Raw genomic sequence first — 14,884 nt, 5'->3', positions numbered from 1 at the left:
TGGGGAGATGGCTCAGTAGAATAACCGCTTGCCTGGCAAGCACAAGGGCCTGAGTTCAATCCCCAGTTCCACAAAAAAAAAAAAAAAGAATTCTGGGGAGGGAGGGAGGGGGCTAACATAGCTCAGCGATCTAAAGCGCCTGTTTAACAGGCAAGCTTAGGCAGGCGCAGGGGACCACGGTTCAATCCCTGGCACGACATGCTGCACCAGCCCCCACCCTAAGGGCAAGTGGAACCAGAGGGGGGGAACATCCCAAAGGGATCTGCTAATGTCAAGCAGCATGGCTGCGGCGCTGTCTTTGTGTCTCCCTGGGCAGGCAGCACCCGGCTGTGCATGTTAGGGACCAAAGGACACCGAGTAGCTAACAGAGGGCTGGGGGATGCGTCATCACAGAAGTGCACACTGGGAACAGCAGGGTCACTGCAGGCACCTCACAGCTGGGGTTCAAGCCCTGAGGATGACTGAGCCCTGACCCCACACCCTAGCCTTATTCCTACTCCTCAGAAGCCACCTCCCACCCCACGTGACACACCAAGCAAGCTCTGGAGCACCAGCCACAGGCCCCAGCCTCCTTCACCCCCCCTAGCACCTCGCAAACCTCTTCCTCCAGAGACCCCGAAGGAGCTCAGCATCCAATAAGAGATGAACCCAGAGTCAGGGGCTGAAGTTAGAGGTCATGAACCCCCCACTGGGCATGTTCAGAGTCAGAAGTGTGTCACTTACAGCCGTTTGATGCTGGACTCTGGCTGTGGGGACAGTCTTGGGTATGTAACAGGTGTAGGCTGGGGTATTCGGGCCTCCTCTTCTATGTCTTCACTGGAAAGAGTTGAGAAGCATCAGATAAACGAGTAAAAAAAAAAAAAAATTCTGTGAGAACTGGAACATTCCAGAAGGGTGCTGAGAGTAGGTGAGATGAAGGGGCCCAGAAAGGTGGTAACAGTGGCCTCTGCCCCACTATCTGCCTGAGGGGTTAGCCTTCAACTCACTACGTAGCCTAGGCTGGCCTCAAACTCGAGGTGATCTTCCTGCCTCAGCCTCCTGAGTGTTAGGATTACACCTGTGTACCACCATGCCAGGTTCTCAAATCTATTCCAGCCAGATAGAATTACTCTGAGAGGTTGATCTTTACTAGGGATCAAACTCAGGACCTTGTGCTTGCCAGGCAGGCACTTAAGTCACTGAGCTATCTCTCTGGCCCTGAGAGGTTAATCTTAATTAAGTAACCTTGACTGTCAACTGGCTCGAGAGCCTAGGAGATCAGGAAGACAAGCTTCCGGGTGTGTGTGGGTAGTCGTGGCCTCGGGGCTTCATCTGGCCCCCTCCTGTCTGGCACTGCTCCCTGCTCAGCTTCCTGGACACCATTTAGTGAGCAGCTTTGCTCTGCCTCCCCTTCTGCAGCACTACGCATGCCTCAGAGCCTGCAGCCTCTGGAGTAGTGAGCCAGGATAAGCCGCTCCTCTTGTCTTCTTAAGACAGGGTCACAGGCTGGGGAGGTAGCTCAAGGGCATAAGTGCCTGCCTGGCAAGCTCAAGGTCCTGAGTTCAATCCCCGGTACCACCAAAAAAACCCAAAAAACAAAAACAAAAACCAGGGTCTCACTATGCAGTTCAGGCTGACCTTGAGCTCACTCTGTATGTAGTTCAGGCTGGTCTCAGCTCAAGCAATCCTCCTGCCTCAGCTTCCCCAGTGCTGCGAAGACAGGTGTGAGCCACCACGCTGGCCAAGCTGCTCCTTCAACACTCCCCACTTCCGGTCCTTGCACAGTGTGTCTCCCACCTTTGGGCTTCTTCCTCCTGCAGCAAGCTGCCCAGCCCTCCTGTCTCCATCCCCGACTGTGCTACCCTGGCCTGTAAAGGGCCCCAATCCAGAGCCACCTCCCATGAGCCTTCTGTTTCAGCCGTCTTGTTCTTTTCTCTGCAGGAGCAGGGCTCACCTGTGGGGCACCTGTCCCTCCTCCTGGTGCTCCCTTCAACAGAGAGCTGTTGCACCTCCTGTGTGCTGAGGGGAACTGAGCCAAGTGCACTACAAGTTCAAGGCCAGTGGCCACCATCCCAGTAAATAAAATAAAATGCTGTAGTCCGTGTTTCAGAAAGGGAGGGTCAGCTTGTGGGTGTGACTTCAGATACCCAGGCAGGACACAGAGAAAAGGCTTGCCCCGCCCCGGGCTGTCCAGTCTCAAGGGCCGCACACCTCTTATAGTAGGCCAGCTCCTCCTGCAGCAGGAACACCTTGGCCTTGAGCTCGTTCCTCTCATGCAGCACATCGCGCAGCTCCTGAAGCGTGAACCGGGGGCGGCTGGGGTCCTTGGGGTCCACAGCAGCTTTCTCCGTGTCATCAGACATGCGGTCCTCTGCGCCCGGCTCTGCCTGCAGGAGGCAGAGATGCTGCAGACGAATGGCTGGCGCCCACCCGCCCGCCCACCCGAGGCACCCGCCCGCCCGCGGCACCCGCCTCCCAGAGAGCAGCTTGCCCAGGGCACTATTTTCAGCACTGGGGGCGGCCCTAGCTGGAGCGCTGCAGTTTCTCCCGGAGATGGGAGGTGGTGACCACCTGTTCATTGTCCCTTTCAGCAGCCAGCCTTGCATCCACATGCCTCCCCCGGCACCCAGGCTTCTGTTACAGACCTGCTCCCAGGCATCCAGACAGGAAAAACGCTGTGCCTCCAAGGCCATTGCACGAGCCAACCGGCCTGTCTCCTTTCGGGGTTGTGCTCCCCTAGGCTCCCCAGGCCCAGCGCTAACGCTACCAGGGTGACTGGAATCATGGCCTATGCTCCTCTGGTTCCTCCCCATCACTCCAAGAAACTGTGCCTGCGTGCAGCCACGTCAGGCCCCGAGGCCAGGCCTCTCCTCCTCAGAGGCTCTTGGCTCCTCGCCTTGGACTCTGGGTGAAGCCCTGGCAGGGGGGCACACTTTGAAATTTTTTATCAAAGCAGCCAAGCATGGTGACACAGCCTCTGGAGGCTGAGGCAGAAAGATTTCCACAAGTTGGAAGTCTGCCTGGACTACACAGTGAGACCTTATCTCAAAAAAAAAAAAAAAAAAAAAAAAATTCATTGGTGCAAATGTCACAGATGGATGCCCACTGCACCTGAGGTGCAAAATTTCCAGAATGGGAAGCCTGGCTTAAGTTTAGGGTCACAGAATACTGCCTGCTGTCATGCCCTGTAATGTGCGCAGCTCAGTGGCATGGAGTAGGTTTGTAAGGATGTGTGGCTCCCCCATCTAATCCAGAACATTCCCATCAGCCCGAGAGGACACACCATGCTCACCAAGCAGTTGGTCACCTGCCATCCCCCTGGGTCCTGACCACCACCTGCTCTCTACCTCTGTCGTTTTGCTTCTCTGGCCATTTCCCAACCACAGCACCATGCAGTTGTGGCCTTCTGTGTCCCACCTGTCACCTGGCATCAGGTGTCCCAGGTCATCCATGTTGCAGCAAAACCTCCCTCTTTTATTTTTTGGACAGACTTCTGCAGTGTAGCTCAGTTGCCCTCAGAATAAAAAATCCTCCTGCCTCAGCTTCCAGAGTGGGGGTGACGGTGGTAGGTGATGGCGGTGGGTGACTGCCACGCCTAGCACAACTTTCCATTCCCATGGCTGGGGAGTAGCTGCTGCCGGGGAGTCCGCACAGCTGTGCAGTGTCGAGGGGGTGTGGCCACCTTTTGGTACCATTAAGAGCGATGCCAAGCACCTTCCTTTGTGTATGTCCCCTAGGACACAAGTGTCCCTTTCTGTAGGATGTACAACTAAGCCGAGTGGCTGGGTCTCACAAGCACAGTAACTCTGGGATTTTTTAGTTTTGTGCTTCAGTTTCTCTGAGGCAGGGCCTCATCATATATAGTTCAGGCTGGTTATGACCTCACGATTGCCTCAGGCTGACCTCAAACTCAGTGATCCTCCTGCCTCAGCCTCTAGTGCTGAGACTGCAGGTGTGGCCACCATGGTGGGCTGTGACTGAGTTAACTTCCTTTTTTTTTTTTTTTTTTTCTGTAGTGGCTGCAGGATTTTACATGTATACTAGCAATGGCCCAGGGTCCCAGTTCCTCGAATTCTGTTGTCCCCAGGTCATCTTGCATGCTAAGCACAAGCGCTACTCCTGAGCTACACCCCAGCCCATTTCCTCCTGTGTCTGCACGTGGTACTAGGGGTTGGACCCAGAGCTCTTGAACTGAGCTATACCTCCAGCTCTTTTTAAATTTAAACTTTTGGGGCCAGGGAGATGGCTCAGTAGGATAAGCGCTTGACTGGCAAATGCAAGGATCTGAGTTCAATCCCCAGTTCCGAAAAAAAAAAAAAAAAGTTAAACTTTCTTATTAAAATAAATAAAAGATAAAAAAAAAAGTTTAAACTTTCAAAAGCCTGAGATAGGATCCTACAAAATAGCTAATTAGGGGCTGGAGAGATGGCTCAGTGGTCTAAAGCACCTACTTAGAACAAGCTTGGCAAGGCATCAGGGACCGCGGTTCAATCCCCCAGCACCACATGCCAGCCGGCCCCGCCCCCTGGTGGGCTGAGCTGGCCACACACACACCACACACTCTCTCTCTCTCTCTCTCTCTCTCTCTCTCTCTCTCTCTCTCTCTCTCAAATAATAAATAAAAATAATAATAATAATAAAAAAATAAAAAAAAACAAAATAGCTAATTAATGAATAGGGGGATTTGTTCTAATGGTGTTTGTAAATAGGATATCAAGTCTGCATCTTGTACAGCAATTAACCACTAGGAAGAATGTATGCAGTGTGTTAATTATTGAATCTGTCCTACCAATTTGGTTTGAAACTGTCTCATTGCTATTTGTTTCTCAATAAAATTATGGCAAAAGAAAAAGAAAATTAAACAAACAAACAAAAAACAAAGTAGCTAAATTGCCCAGGCTGGGCTTGAACTTGCAATCCCCCTGCCTCAGCCTCCCGGACAGCAAGGACTCCGGGTGTGCAGCGCCACCACATCCAGCCCAGTTCCTGCTCTCCTTGATAGCAACGGATCTGCAAACTGCCCCTAAGTAACCCTGCTAAATCTGCAGGGGCCATGGAGCCAAAGTAGTACAGTGTCATGTGTGTCGCTGTGGCCCTGTCCCATGGCCGCCTAGAAAGAACAGACAGAAGCTGGGGCAGTGGCAGGAAAGCTGTGGAACGGGGGAGCGGATAAAAACAGACACGCTGCCTAGGCCCCACAGCCCACAGTGGCACGGGGACAAGGGACGCCAGCCGGACGCTGGCACAAGGCCAAGACACCCAGGGCTCCAGAAGGCAGAGCCAAAATGCTTCTCCTCATGTCTGGGACAGGCCGTTCTGGGAAGGGACACTTGAAAGCAGACACCACCCACAGGCAAGTCAGGTGACAGAACTGCAGCCTGCTGCTGAGGAGCCACTGGGAGAGTTCACTGCCCAAGGAGCCCTGGAGCCAAGATGACATCAGGATGACAGTCTCTGTCCTCAGTCCCCACCCCACACCTCCCAGTGGCTGCTCCTCACCGCACCTCAGCCCTGACTCAGCCCTGTCCTGCACCTCAGCAGTTACTGGTACACAGCAGGTGCCAAGAATGTGGGTTCCGGGCACTTCCCCTGCCTGTGGGACGTCTATTATGCACGCCCCCCCCATGCATTTGGAGCACTGACTCCGCGGCTTTCTTGTGGCTGAGATCGGTGCTGGGAAGAGATTTGGACAGCGACAGTGAGGACAGGATGCACCTGAAGAGAATCTTATACAATAGAGGCCTGCAAGGATGTCACACTCTCAGGCCTGTATGCATGGGGTCCTGATGCTGTGTAGGAGTTTACCAAAAACTGAGTACCAGACACAGAATGGGGGCCCTTGGGTCACACCTGTGTCTCTCTCATTTGGTTTGGTCCCCACTCTGTTCTAAAATCTACTGGTCAGTCAGGGTGGTCCATACCTGTAATCCCAACATTCTGGGAGGCTGAGGCAGGAGGACTGTTGAAAGTTCGAAGCTTGAACTACATAGCAAGACCCTGTCTCAAAACCCAAAACAAGGGCTGAGGATGTACAAAGTATGAAGGTTTTCGATTTAATCCCCAGTGAAAATCAAACCCAATCTAGGGGGGTCGGGGAGATGGCTCAGTGGAATAAGTGCTTCCTCGGCAAGCACAAGGGCCTGAGTTCAATCCCTGGTTCCGCAAAAAAAAAGAAAAAAGAAAGAAACCCAATCTAGGGCTGGTGAGATAGCTCAGCAGATTAAAGTCCCTGCTTAGGCGAACTGAATTCCTGGCACCACATGCTGTGCCAGCCCCAACCCCAGGGCTGGCTGAGCTAGCCAGAGTCCAGGCATGGTGGTGCATGTCTGTAATCCCAGTGCTGGGAAGGCTGAAAGCTGGAGGATCACCCGAGACCAAGCTTTGTACTGAGACCCTGCAACAACCAAATACATTAAAAAAAAAAAAAAAAAAAAATCTAATTTACTGAGCTGCTATGTGTTTAAGATCAGGCAACTTCATACCAAAGTCTGAGTCTGGGGCTCCACTTTGTTTTTGTTTTTTGGTACTAGAACTTGAACTCAAGACCTCCAACTTGCCAGGCAGGACTACACCACTAAGTTAGATCCCCAGTCCCTAGGGACTCATTTTGGAAAAAAATTTTTTTTTGGCGGTACCAGAGATCGAACTCAGGACCTAGCGCTTGCCCTTTCCCTCCTTGCCTGGCCCCTGCTGTGGCCCTAACCTCAGGTCACACTCTGCCTCCATATGGCTAGTGAATGGCACTGTTCCTGCCATTCCTGGGGACCTGGCTTTGTGGCCCTGAAGGGGCCATCTGCCAGGGTTAGGGGTCTACTTGCAGTAGGGACAGACAGACCCTATGAGATGTCTCCTGGGCTTTCACATCCCCTCTGGGGCTCAGTGACACCATGCTGTTTCCAAGCACCACCCCCTACACACACACACACACACACACACACACACACACACACACACACAATCAGGGCTCTTGACACAATCAGGGCTGCTGTGGCTCCACCCCTCACTGGACTATCCGTGTCAAGGCCACAAAAGGGCTTCCTTGGCCCTGAGCTCTTCTTTTTTTTTTGGCAGAACCAGGGATTGAACCCAGGCCCTTGCGCTTGCCAGGGAAGCTCTTATTCCACTGAGCCATCTCCCCAGGCCCGAGCTCTTTTCTTGATGAAGGGATAGCTCTTTTCTGGGCCTGACCCCCTTGGGCAGGCCCATCAGTTGTGTGGCTTTCTGCCTTTGGGCCAACTGCCCATGAATGCCAAACACCACAGCGGCCGGAGTCCAGGGCGGCGCCAGGTGATCGAAGCCTTCTAGGCTTAGTCCATGAGGGATGCCAGGTGGCTTGGGTGATCGCCTGCTCCCTGGTCCCCGGGGGCTCCCTGGGACAGCTGGAGGGAGAGTCTACAGCCTGGCTATTTGAAGGGGAGGCCCACGAGACCCAGTAGTAGAAAGGCTGCTCCCACTGCCGTGCTCACCAGGGCACCGGCGGTCAGCCTCTGGCATGGCTCCTGCCACTGCAGAGAGGCCAACTGGGCTGGGCCACACTCGGGGACTTCTGGGGTCAACGGGCACAAGCTCAGGATGCACCTTACCCCTGACTCCCACGCCAGCCACCAGGCTCTCACTTAAACAACACAATGACAGCCACGCATGGTGGTGCCAGGAGGCTGAGGCAAGAGGATCGCCAGCTCAAGGATAGCCTGGGAAACTCAGCAAGACTCTTGTCTCAATGTAAGAAACTGTCCCCTAGTTTCCTTAGGGGCCTGCCAATTTCTTCCCACTGGGGCCGCTGAACTGGTTGAGTACCGAGGGACACACTGATGACAGCCTGCTAGAGGACACCCTCAGGTGGAACATCGGGCAGCTCCACGGGGGGTGCCTGTCTGCCTCCTGGCTCCCAGCACCACAAACTCAGAGCCAAGGAGACAGGTCCAGTGGGGGTGGGGCTGGGATGTGCCATGGTGGGCTCCCACATCAGACCCCACAGTGCCCAACCAGGGCCTCAGATGAAAGCAGGGACTCCTCTCCCGTCTGCTCTCCAGAGGCCTCTGGCCTGATCTAGACCCTCCATTTCCACTCTGCACACCAGTCACGCACGTCCCTCACACTTCCTAGACCCCACTGCAGTTCCTCCTGCCACGGGGCCTCTGCACGCCCACCCGGCTGCCCAGGACTCAGGCCCTAGTTCGCTTTCTCCCTCAAGTACCTCCTGAAGCTATTCTGATCCCTGGACTGTGAGGGTGGTATAGCAACAGTGAACAGTGACTCCACAGGAACCAGCCATCTAACTGTTGTCACGGTTTGGGGGAAAACACTCCTACTATTCCGCATTTGTTGTTGTTTGGCTATAGGGGACTGAAGCCAGGGCCTTCGCACTGAGCTACATTTAGCTCCGGGGCTTATTTTAAGACAGAGTCTTGCTAACTCATTGAATTCTCCACACTGGGCTCAAATTCATACATTTTTCTGCCTCAGCCTCTTGAGTGCTGTTTACAGGCCTGGCCCTTATTTCCATTACAAAGGGAAAAACCTGAGGCACAGACAGGCTAGTGACATATCCAAGGCCAAGGAGAGAAGCAGCAGCACAGCCTAGACTTAAACCCGGGCCACCTGGCTCCCAAGTTCAGGCTGCTGGTGACAGGCTCTTCATAGATCCAGAGGTCTTTCACATACCGTGACATGTGTACAGAGTTTAGGGTTTCCGGGACACAAGCTGTGTGCTAGCACCACTCTCAGTCCAGAACGTTTCTATCACCCCAAAAGCAGCGATGCACCCACTGGCAGCAGGGACCCCATGTGCCTACTCCCTGCAGCTCCCATGGCTGTCTTTGTATTGATGCAGAGGCGCAGTAGGTGACCCGTGTGTGTGTGTGTGTGTGTGTGTGTGTGTGTGTGGTATGTGCATGTGTGTGCACAGTACTGGGGTTGAACCCATGTTGTCTGCTATGTGCTACACCCACAGCCATTTTTTGTGTCAGGATCTTGCTAAGTCACAAAGTTGCCCAGGCTGGCCTTGAACTCAGAGCAGTCCTCCCGACTCAGCCTCCAGAGTGCCAGGATCGCAGTAAGCGCCAGCACACTGGGCTCCCACCCACCATGCCTCGGGCTCTTCCTCCACACACTGCCTGCTGTGTGCGCTGTCCCAGCACCTCTGGGTCCTGTGTGACCCTGACCCTGCCTCCACGCCCAGCTGAGGGCCGTGTGCACTCAGGGCAGCTCTGGGCTTTGTTCTCACTGTCACTGAGCTGCTGCACGGCTGGTGCTCACTTGAACAAGTGGACGGGTGGATGAATGGACGGATGAATGGTGCTCAGGTGCCTGGGAACCACCGCTGGGCTGCCCGCCTCCTTCCAGAAGCTGGGGTCCTGGGCTCCAGGCCTGGCCCTCCTGCCCAGCCATCTGTCCTCAGCCAGCGGCTTGCTCCGGTCAGCCCTCCCATCCTCCTACGCATGATGGGAAAGGAATCAAGGTGGCACTCCCTCCCACGGCTGCTCACCTCGGGCTCGTCCTGCCCATTGTGGCTGAGCTCGCCCTGCAGCCTCTCCCGAAGCTTGCCGAGTTCTGCCCGCAGGGTGCCCATCTCCTGCTCTTTGGTCTGCAGATCTGCCTCCAGCTCCACCTTCTGCTCAATCAGGGCCTTTCCCTGGGCCTCCACCACAGTGACTCGGTGCCGGAGGTCGTGGTTGATCTTCATGAGCCGGGTCTGCTGCTGCTGCAGCTGCGGAGACACAGAAGCCGCTGCACAGGGCCGCCACGCAGAGAGGCTCAGGCGGTGCGCTACACAAAAGCGCACCTCTTCCAGGGTGCCATGCATGCTGTGACATTTTTATTTGTGGTTTGTTTCTGTCCTATGACTTGGCTGACACACAAGATAGGCCATTCGGGCAAACGTCATGGTAATGCCATGGCAAGGGAAAGCTCAGCACCTCATCAGAATTAATACATTGAGACAGGGCGGGGTGGCACGCGCCTGTAATCCCAGCTCTCAGGAGGCTGTAAACAGGCAGATTACTACAAGTCCAATCTAGTAGTGAGACCCTGAACACCTTGTAGACCCTTCCCTAAAATACATAAAAAAGAAAGAAAAGAATACCTTATGACAGGGCAACTTGATGGCAGGGGCACTGCTTGTGTCTGGGGCAGTCTTGGGGACTTGGCTGAGGCCCCCATGACGCTATGGAACCAGGGGCTGGACATCAGGCCACCAGCCCAAGGAGCAGCAGGGAGGACCCGGGCTGGGAGGGGCAGGCATGAGACACTTACAGCCTCCACGTCCTCGCTCTTCAGGCCGAGCTCACGGTCCTTGGCACGGATCTCATCGCGCTGCTTGTCCACCACCTCCTTTAGCCTCTTCATCACCTGCCGCTCCCGCTCCGACATGCCTGGGGGCGGGGCCGCAGTGAGCCACGCCCACCTCAGTTCTGGTCAGGGCCTAGGTGAGCCACACCTTCCTTGGCTCCTGCCCCCCCTTTGTCCCCTGCTGTTCCCTCCCTCAGCGGCTCACTCATTGTCCCTTCTGCCCCTCACAGTGTCCCTGCCACCCCATTAGCATCTCCTCATCCTTGTCACCTTCCTGTACTTTTCACAGCAATCAGGAATCTCAAGCATCCCATCCTTAGTGGGTGGTGACACAGCCTGGCCTGGGCAGTCTCCTCTGGCAGGTGGCCTTGGGCTGCGTCCGGCCTCTGCGGCTGCCTGTGCCTGCCCAGGGCACTGGGGGCTGCAGGACAATCACAGCACCCCACCTGCCCCCAGAGGGGCGGAGGCTGCTGCCCAAGGCCTGCTTGTTCCCCCTCGGCCAACAGCATGCTAGGTGAGGCCCAGAGATCCTGTCACCTCCTTGAGCCTCACCCAGCAGTACATATAGCAGGAACCTGTTAGGGAAGCCAGTAAGAGACTGAACAGGGCTCAGATGGCCATGTGATCTTCCTGTGCCCACTGCACAGTCAGCCAATCCGGTAGCTTCATGCCAGGTGGAGCGTCACACACCTGTGATCCTAGTACCTGGGAGGCTAAGGCAGGAGATCACTGTGAGCTTCATGCCAGGTGGAGCGGCACACACCTGTGATCCTAGCACCTGGGAGGCTAAGGCAGGAGATCACTGTGAGCTTCATGCCAGGTGGAGCGTCACACACCTGTGATCCTAGCACCTGGGAGGCTAAGGCAGGAGATCACTGTGAGCTTAAGGCTAGCCTGGACTACACGGCGAAACCTGCTCAAAACGAACCTAGAAAAAAAAAAAATTTTGGGCTGGGAAGATAGCTCGGCGGAATAAGTGCTTGCCTGGCAAGCACAAGGTCCTGAGTTCAATCCCTGGTACCACAAAAAATAAAACAAAATAAAATAAAATTATAGCTCAGTCAGAAACTTAGCTTTCTCATCATTCCAGAAGCCAGAAGTTTGGCCGGGGATCTAGCTCAGTGGCACAGGTGTCTGCTATTATGCACAAATCCTGAGTTCTGTTCCCAGTACCAAAACAAAGACAGAAGACAGAAGTTCAAAGCCAAAGTCACCAGAGTGCACTCAGTGACAACTGTGCCTCTCTCTTCTACAGTCCCATCACTGGTCACAGGAGCTTTTCCTACTCTGTGTCACTCTCTGCCTCCATTATCACAAGCACATGTGACCCAGGGCAGAGTCCCTCTTGCACCATCACCTCTGCAGAGGTGACACTCAGGTGACGCCTTAGACTTCAAAGATGGGGACCCAGAGGGGCAGGCTGTTCAGCTCAGCCTAGCCAAAGGGATAACCATGGGGACCAGGACATGCATCTGTCTCAGCTTCCAGGACACTGAGGACATGCGGCCCCACTACCAGGCAGAAAACCTGGGGTGATACCCTCCCTGAGCCCACCCGGATCTTTCCCCAACTTATGGACATCCCTGGCCACTGCCAGGAGCCAGCATGGCTGCAGAAAGGTATGCAACAGTGCGCAATGTGACCCGGGCCACCGAGCTCTGCCCCGCAGTGCTTGGGATGCCACAGGGACAGTTCTGGAGCACAGCTGGGCCTGGCTCAGTCAACCCTGCCTTCCAGGGCTGGAAGAGGGGACAAGGATTGGCTCTTCCCCTATAGTCCCCAAGGAGGGTCCCCAGATAGGCCTGGTTGTCTTCTCCTGCCAGCCCTAGAAGCGGATGTTACTGTCTCTGCCTCTGCTTTTATTTATTTAGGGTGTTTTGTTTTGTTTTGAGACAGCACCTTGCTATGTGGTTCAGGCTGGTCTTGAACTTACTAGGTCGCCCAGGCTTGCATGGAATTTGAGGAATCCTCCTGCCTCAGTCTACTGAGTATTGGGATTATAGCTGTGCACCACCATTCTAGGCCTTTCCCCTACCTGCTATATTGCTTCAATACCAGTCCTATTTTATAGATACAGAAAACTGAGGTCCAGAGACAGACTGTTCGAAGTCCCAGTGCAGGGACTCAAATCCAGGTCTTCCTGGCTATGACACCAGGCCAGGTCCCCACCAGGGAAGAGGTGCAGGTGGCCACCATGTGCACCCCTGTGGTTTGCAAGGGAGGTTCCCTCTGGAGGTCCACAAAGTGGTCTGTTGAAGTCCCCTCCATGCCCCGCCTTGCTGACACCACCGTGCTCAGTGAGCGCACGGCAGGCAGGCGTGGCGGTACACACCTATCATCCCAGCATGGGAGAGGCTGAGGCAGGAGAGTTACAGGTTCGGGCCCAGCCTAGGCAACTTAGGGAGAAACTATCTCAGAAAGAAAGCAAGAGGGGCCGGGGAGCTAGCTCAGTGGAATAAGCACTTGCCTGGCAAGCTCAAGGACCTGAGTTCAATCCCCGGTTCTGCAAAAATAATAATAATAATAATAATAATAATAATGATAATAAAGTTTAGAAAGAAAGCAAGAAAGGAAGGCAGAGCTGGGGGTGGAGCTAAGAGCCAGGGCCCCCCGTTTAGTCCTCTATACCAATAATAATAATAATGATACAGATCAAGGTAATGGTGGCACTGGACAGCAGATGGGGGACAACGACCCTTCCTCCAGTACCCACCTGTCCCTGCTGTTGAGCTGAGTGCTTGTGGCAGGCCGTACAGTGTGCAGATTCTCTGGGCCTCACTCCTAAGCAGGTACCCCTGGTTACCCGGCTGGGGCTCTGCCTGAGAAAGCCCAGCCCCCTCTATGTGCACTGGCTCATGCCCACAATGCCAGCAACTCAGGCAGCTGAGGCAGAAGGATCAAAAGCGCCAGGCCAGCCTGGGCAACTTAGTGAGATCCTGACTCAAAATAAAGAGGGGGCTGGCGAGATAGCTCAGTGGTCTAAGCACCTGCCTGGGCAAGATCAAGGAGCTGGGTTTGCTCCCTTGTATTGACTGCTGTGCTGGCCCCGCCCTGGGCGTGCTAAGCTGGCCACAAAGACCAAGCGTGGTGGGGCACGCCTGTAATCCCAGCGCTAGGAAGACTGAAACAGGAGGCTCATTAGAGTCTGAGCTGCATGGTGAGACCCTGTACCGAATACAGGAAAACTGAAAAAATAGGGCTGGCCAGATAGCTCCGTGGACTAAGGCACCTGCTTAGGCAGAGCGCCGCAGCTGGGGTTTGATCCCGGGAGTGCTGTGCCAGCTCCACCCCTGGGGCGCGCTGAGACGGGATTGAGACCGGGCATGGTGGCACACGCCTGTAATCCCAGCACTTGGGAGGCTGAAAACAGGAAAATCACTACGAGTCTGATCTACACAGTAAGACCCTGTAGATTCTGTAGACCTGTCCTAAATACATATAAAATAAAATAAAATAAAATGAGGGCTGGAGACAGAGCTCAAAGCTCCTGTGGTTCCACCCCCAATACTGTTCTCTATCTCCCCAAACAGGAACTCCCCACAGCTACAATGTGAATGACTAAACTGAGCTGGGCATGGCGGTACATACCTGCAATCCCAGCACTCTGAGAGGCTGAAGCAGGATCCTAGGTGCAAACCCAGCCTGGGCCACTCATCCCCTTGTCTCACCAGGGAGAAAGCTCAGCAGCAGAGTATCTGCCTGGCAAGTGCAAGGTCCTGAGTTCAATTTCTGGCACCAAAATCAATCAATCAATCAATCAATCAATCAATCAAGGGTCTGGGGAGATGGCTCAGTAGAATAAGTGCTTGCCTGGCAAGCGCAAGGGCCTGAGTTCAATCCCTGGTTCCACCAAAAAAAAAAAAAAAAAAAAAAAAAATCAATAAAAGAACTTGACTCAAAATAAAAACTAAAAAAGGCTCAGGCTGTGGTATGGTATAAAAGCACTGGGTTCAATCCTCAGTACAAAAAAAAAAAAAAGTATTTATGTTGTGTGTATTCTCACTACATTTACACCCACGCACTCCCTACCCGGTTGCAACACTTAACATTAAAAAAGAAAGAAATGCAATAGTAGCTGCTGACATGTCTGATTGATTACAGCTGGAAAAGCAGTGCTTTGCATCTGCAGGGTTATAGAGGCGCACAGACTCCAGCCCTCCGCCCCACCTACTGCTTGTCACTTCTCCCAAACCATGGCCTGTGTCTCCTTTGAATGTGCCTGCTCGGCTGCCTCCTCTGAGCTGGCCTAAATTGCTTCCCTGGGGCATGAGGACTTTCCCAACCTGTCTCCCTACCCTGCCCAGGCCAGTGCAAGGCCACCTGTAGTTTGCTTCCCCACAGGCTAACCCATGATTTCCCTTTGTCACCTGCCAGCTGGCAAGATGGGCTCCAAATCCAGGGGCCAGGGAAGTACTTTTGAAACTGGAAACTTGGCTTGGGCACCAGTATAATCCCAGGTTTGGGAGGCTGAGGCAGGAGGATTGCAGGTTTGACTGTAGCCTGGACAACTTAGCCAGGTCCTAATACAACATAATTTTATTTATTTTTTTTTAATTTTAGGGAAGGGTCTACAGGGTGTTCAGGGTCTCACTACTAGATCGGACTCATAGTGATC

At 54.0% G+C, this 14,884-nt stretch overlaps 1 protein-coding gene across 4 annotated transcripts in view; it reads right to left on the bottom strand.

Moving 5' to 3' along the window:
- Window positions 1-14,884, bottom strand: part of Rilpl1 (Rab interacting lysosomal protein like 1) — a 32,033-nt gene that overhangs the window by 8,516 nt on the left and 8,633 nt on the right. For all 4 annotated transcript variants that reach the window (XM_023720571.1, XM_004635874.2, XM_023720572.1 and 1 more), the window contains exons 3-6: window positions 10,234-10,352; window positions 9,467-9,688; window positions 2,191-2,366; window positions 724-816 (exon numbers count right to left, since the gene is read on the bottom strand). In XM_023720571.1, the coding sequence (XP_023576339.1) occupies window positions 724-816; window positions 2,191-2,366; window positions 9,467-9,688; window positions 10,234-10,352 (610 nt within the window). The remainder of the gene's footprint in view (window positions 1-723; window positions 817-2,190; window positions 2,367-9,466; window positions 9,689-10,233; window positions 10,353-14,884) is intronic.

The sequence above is a fragment of the Octodon degus genome, unplaced genomic scaffold, assembly GCF_000260255.1.
Source record: "Octodon degus isolate 3935 unplaced genomic scaffold, OctDeg1.0 scaffold00076, whole genome shotgun sequence".
Taxonomy (NCBI): Eukaryota; Metazoa; Chordata; class Mammalia; order Rodentia; family Octodontidae; genus Octodon; species Octodon degus.
Note: the sequence above shows the minus strand (reverse complement) of the source record. Positions and strands in the feature narration are given on the sequence as shown.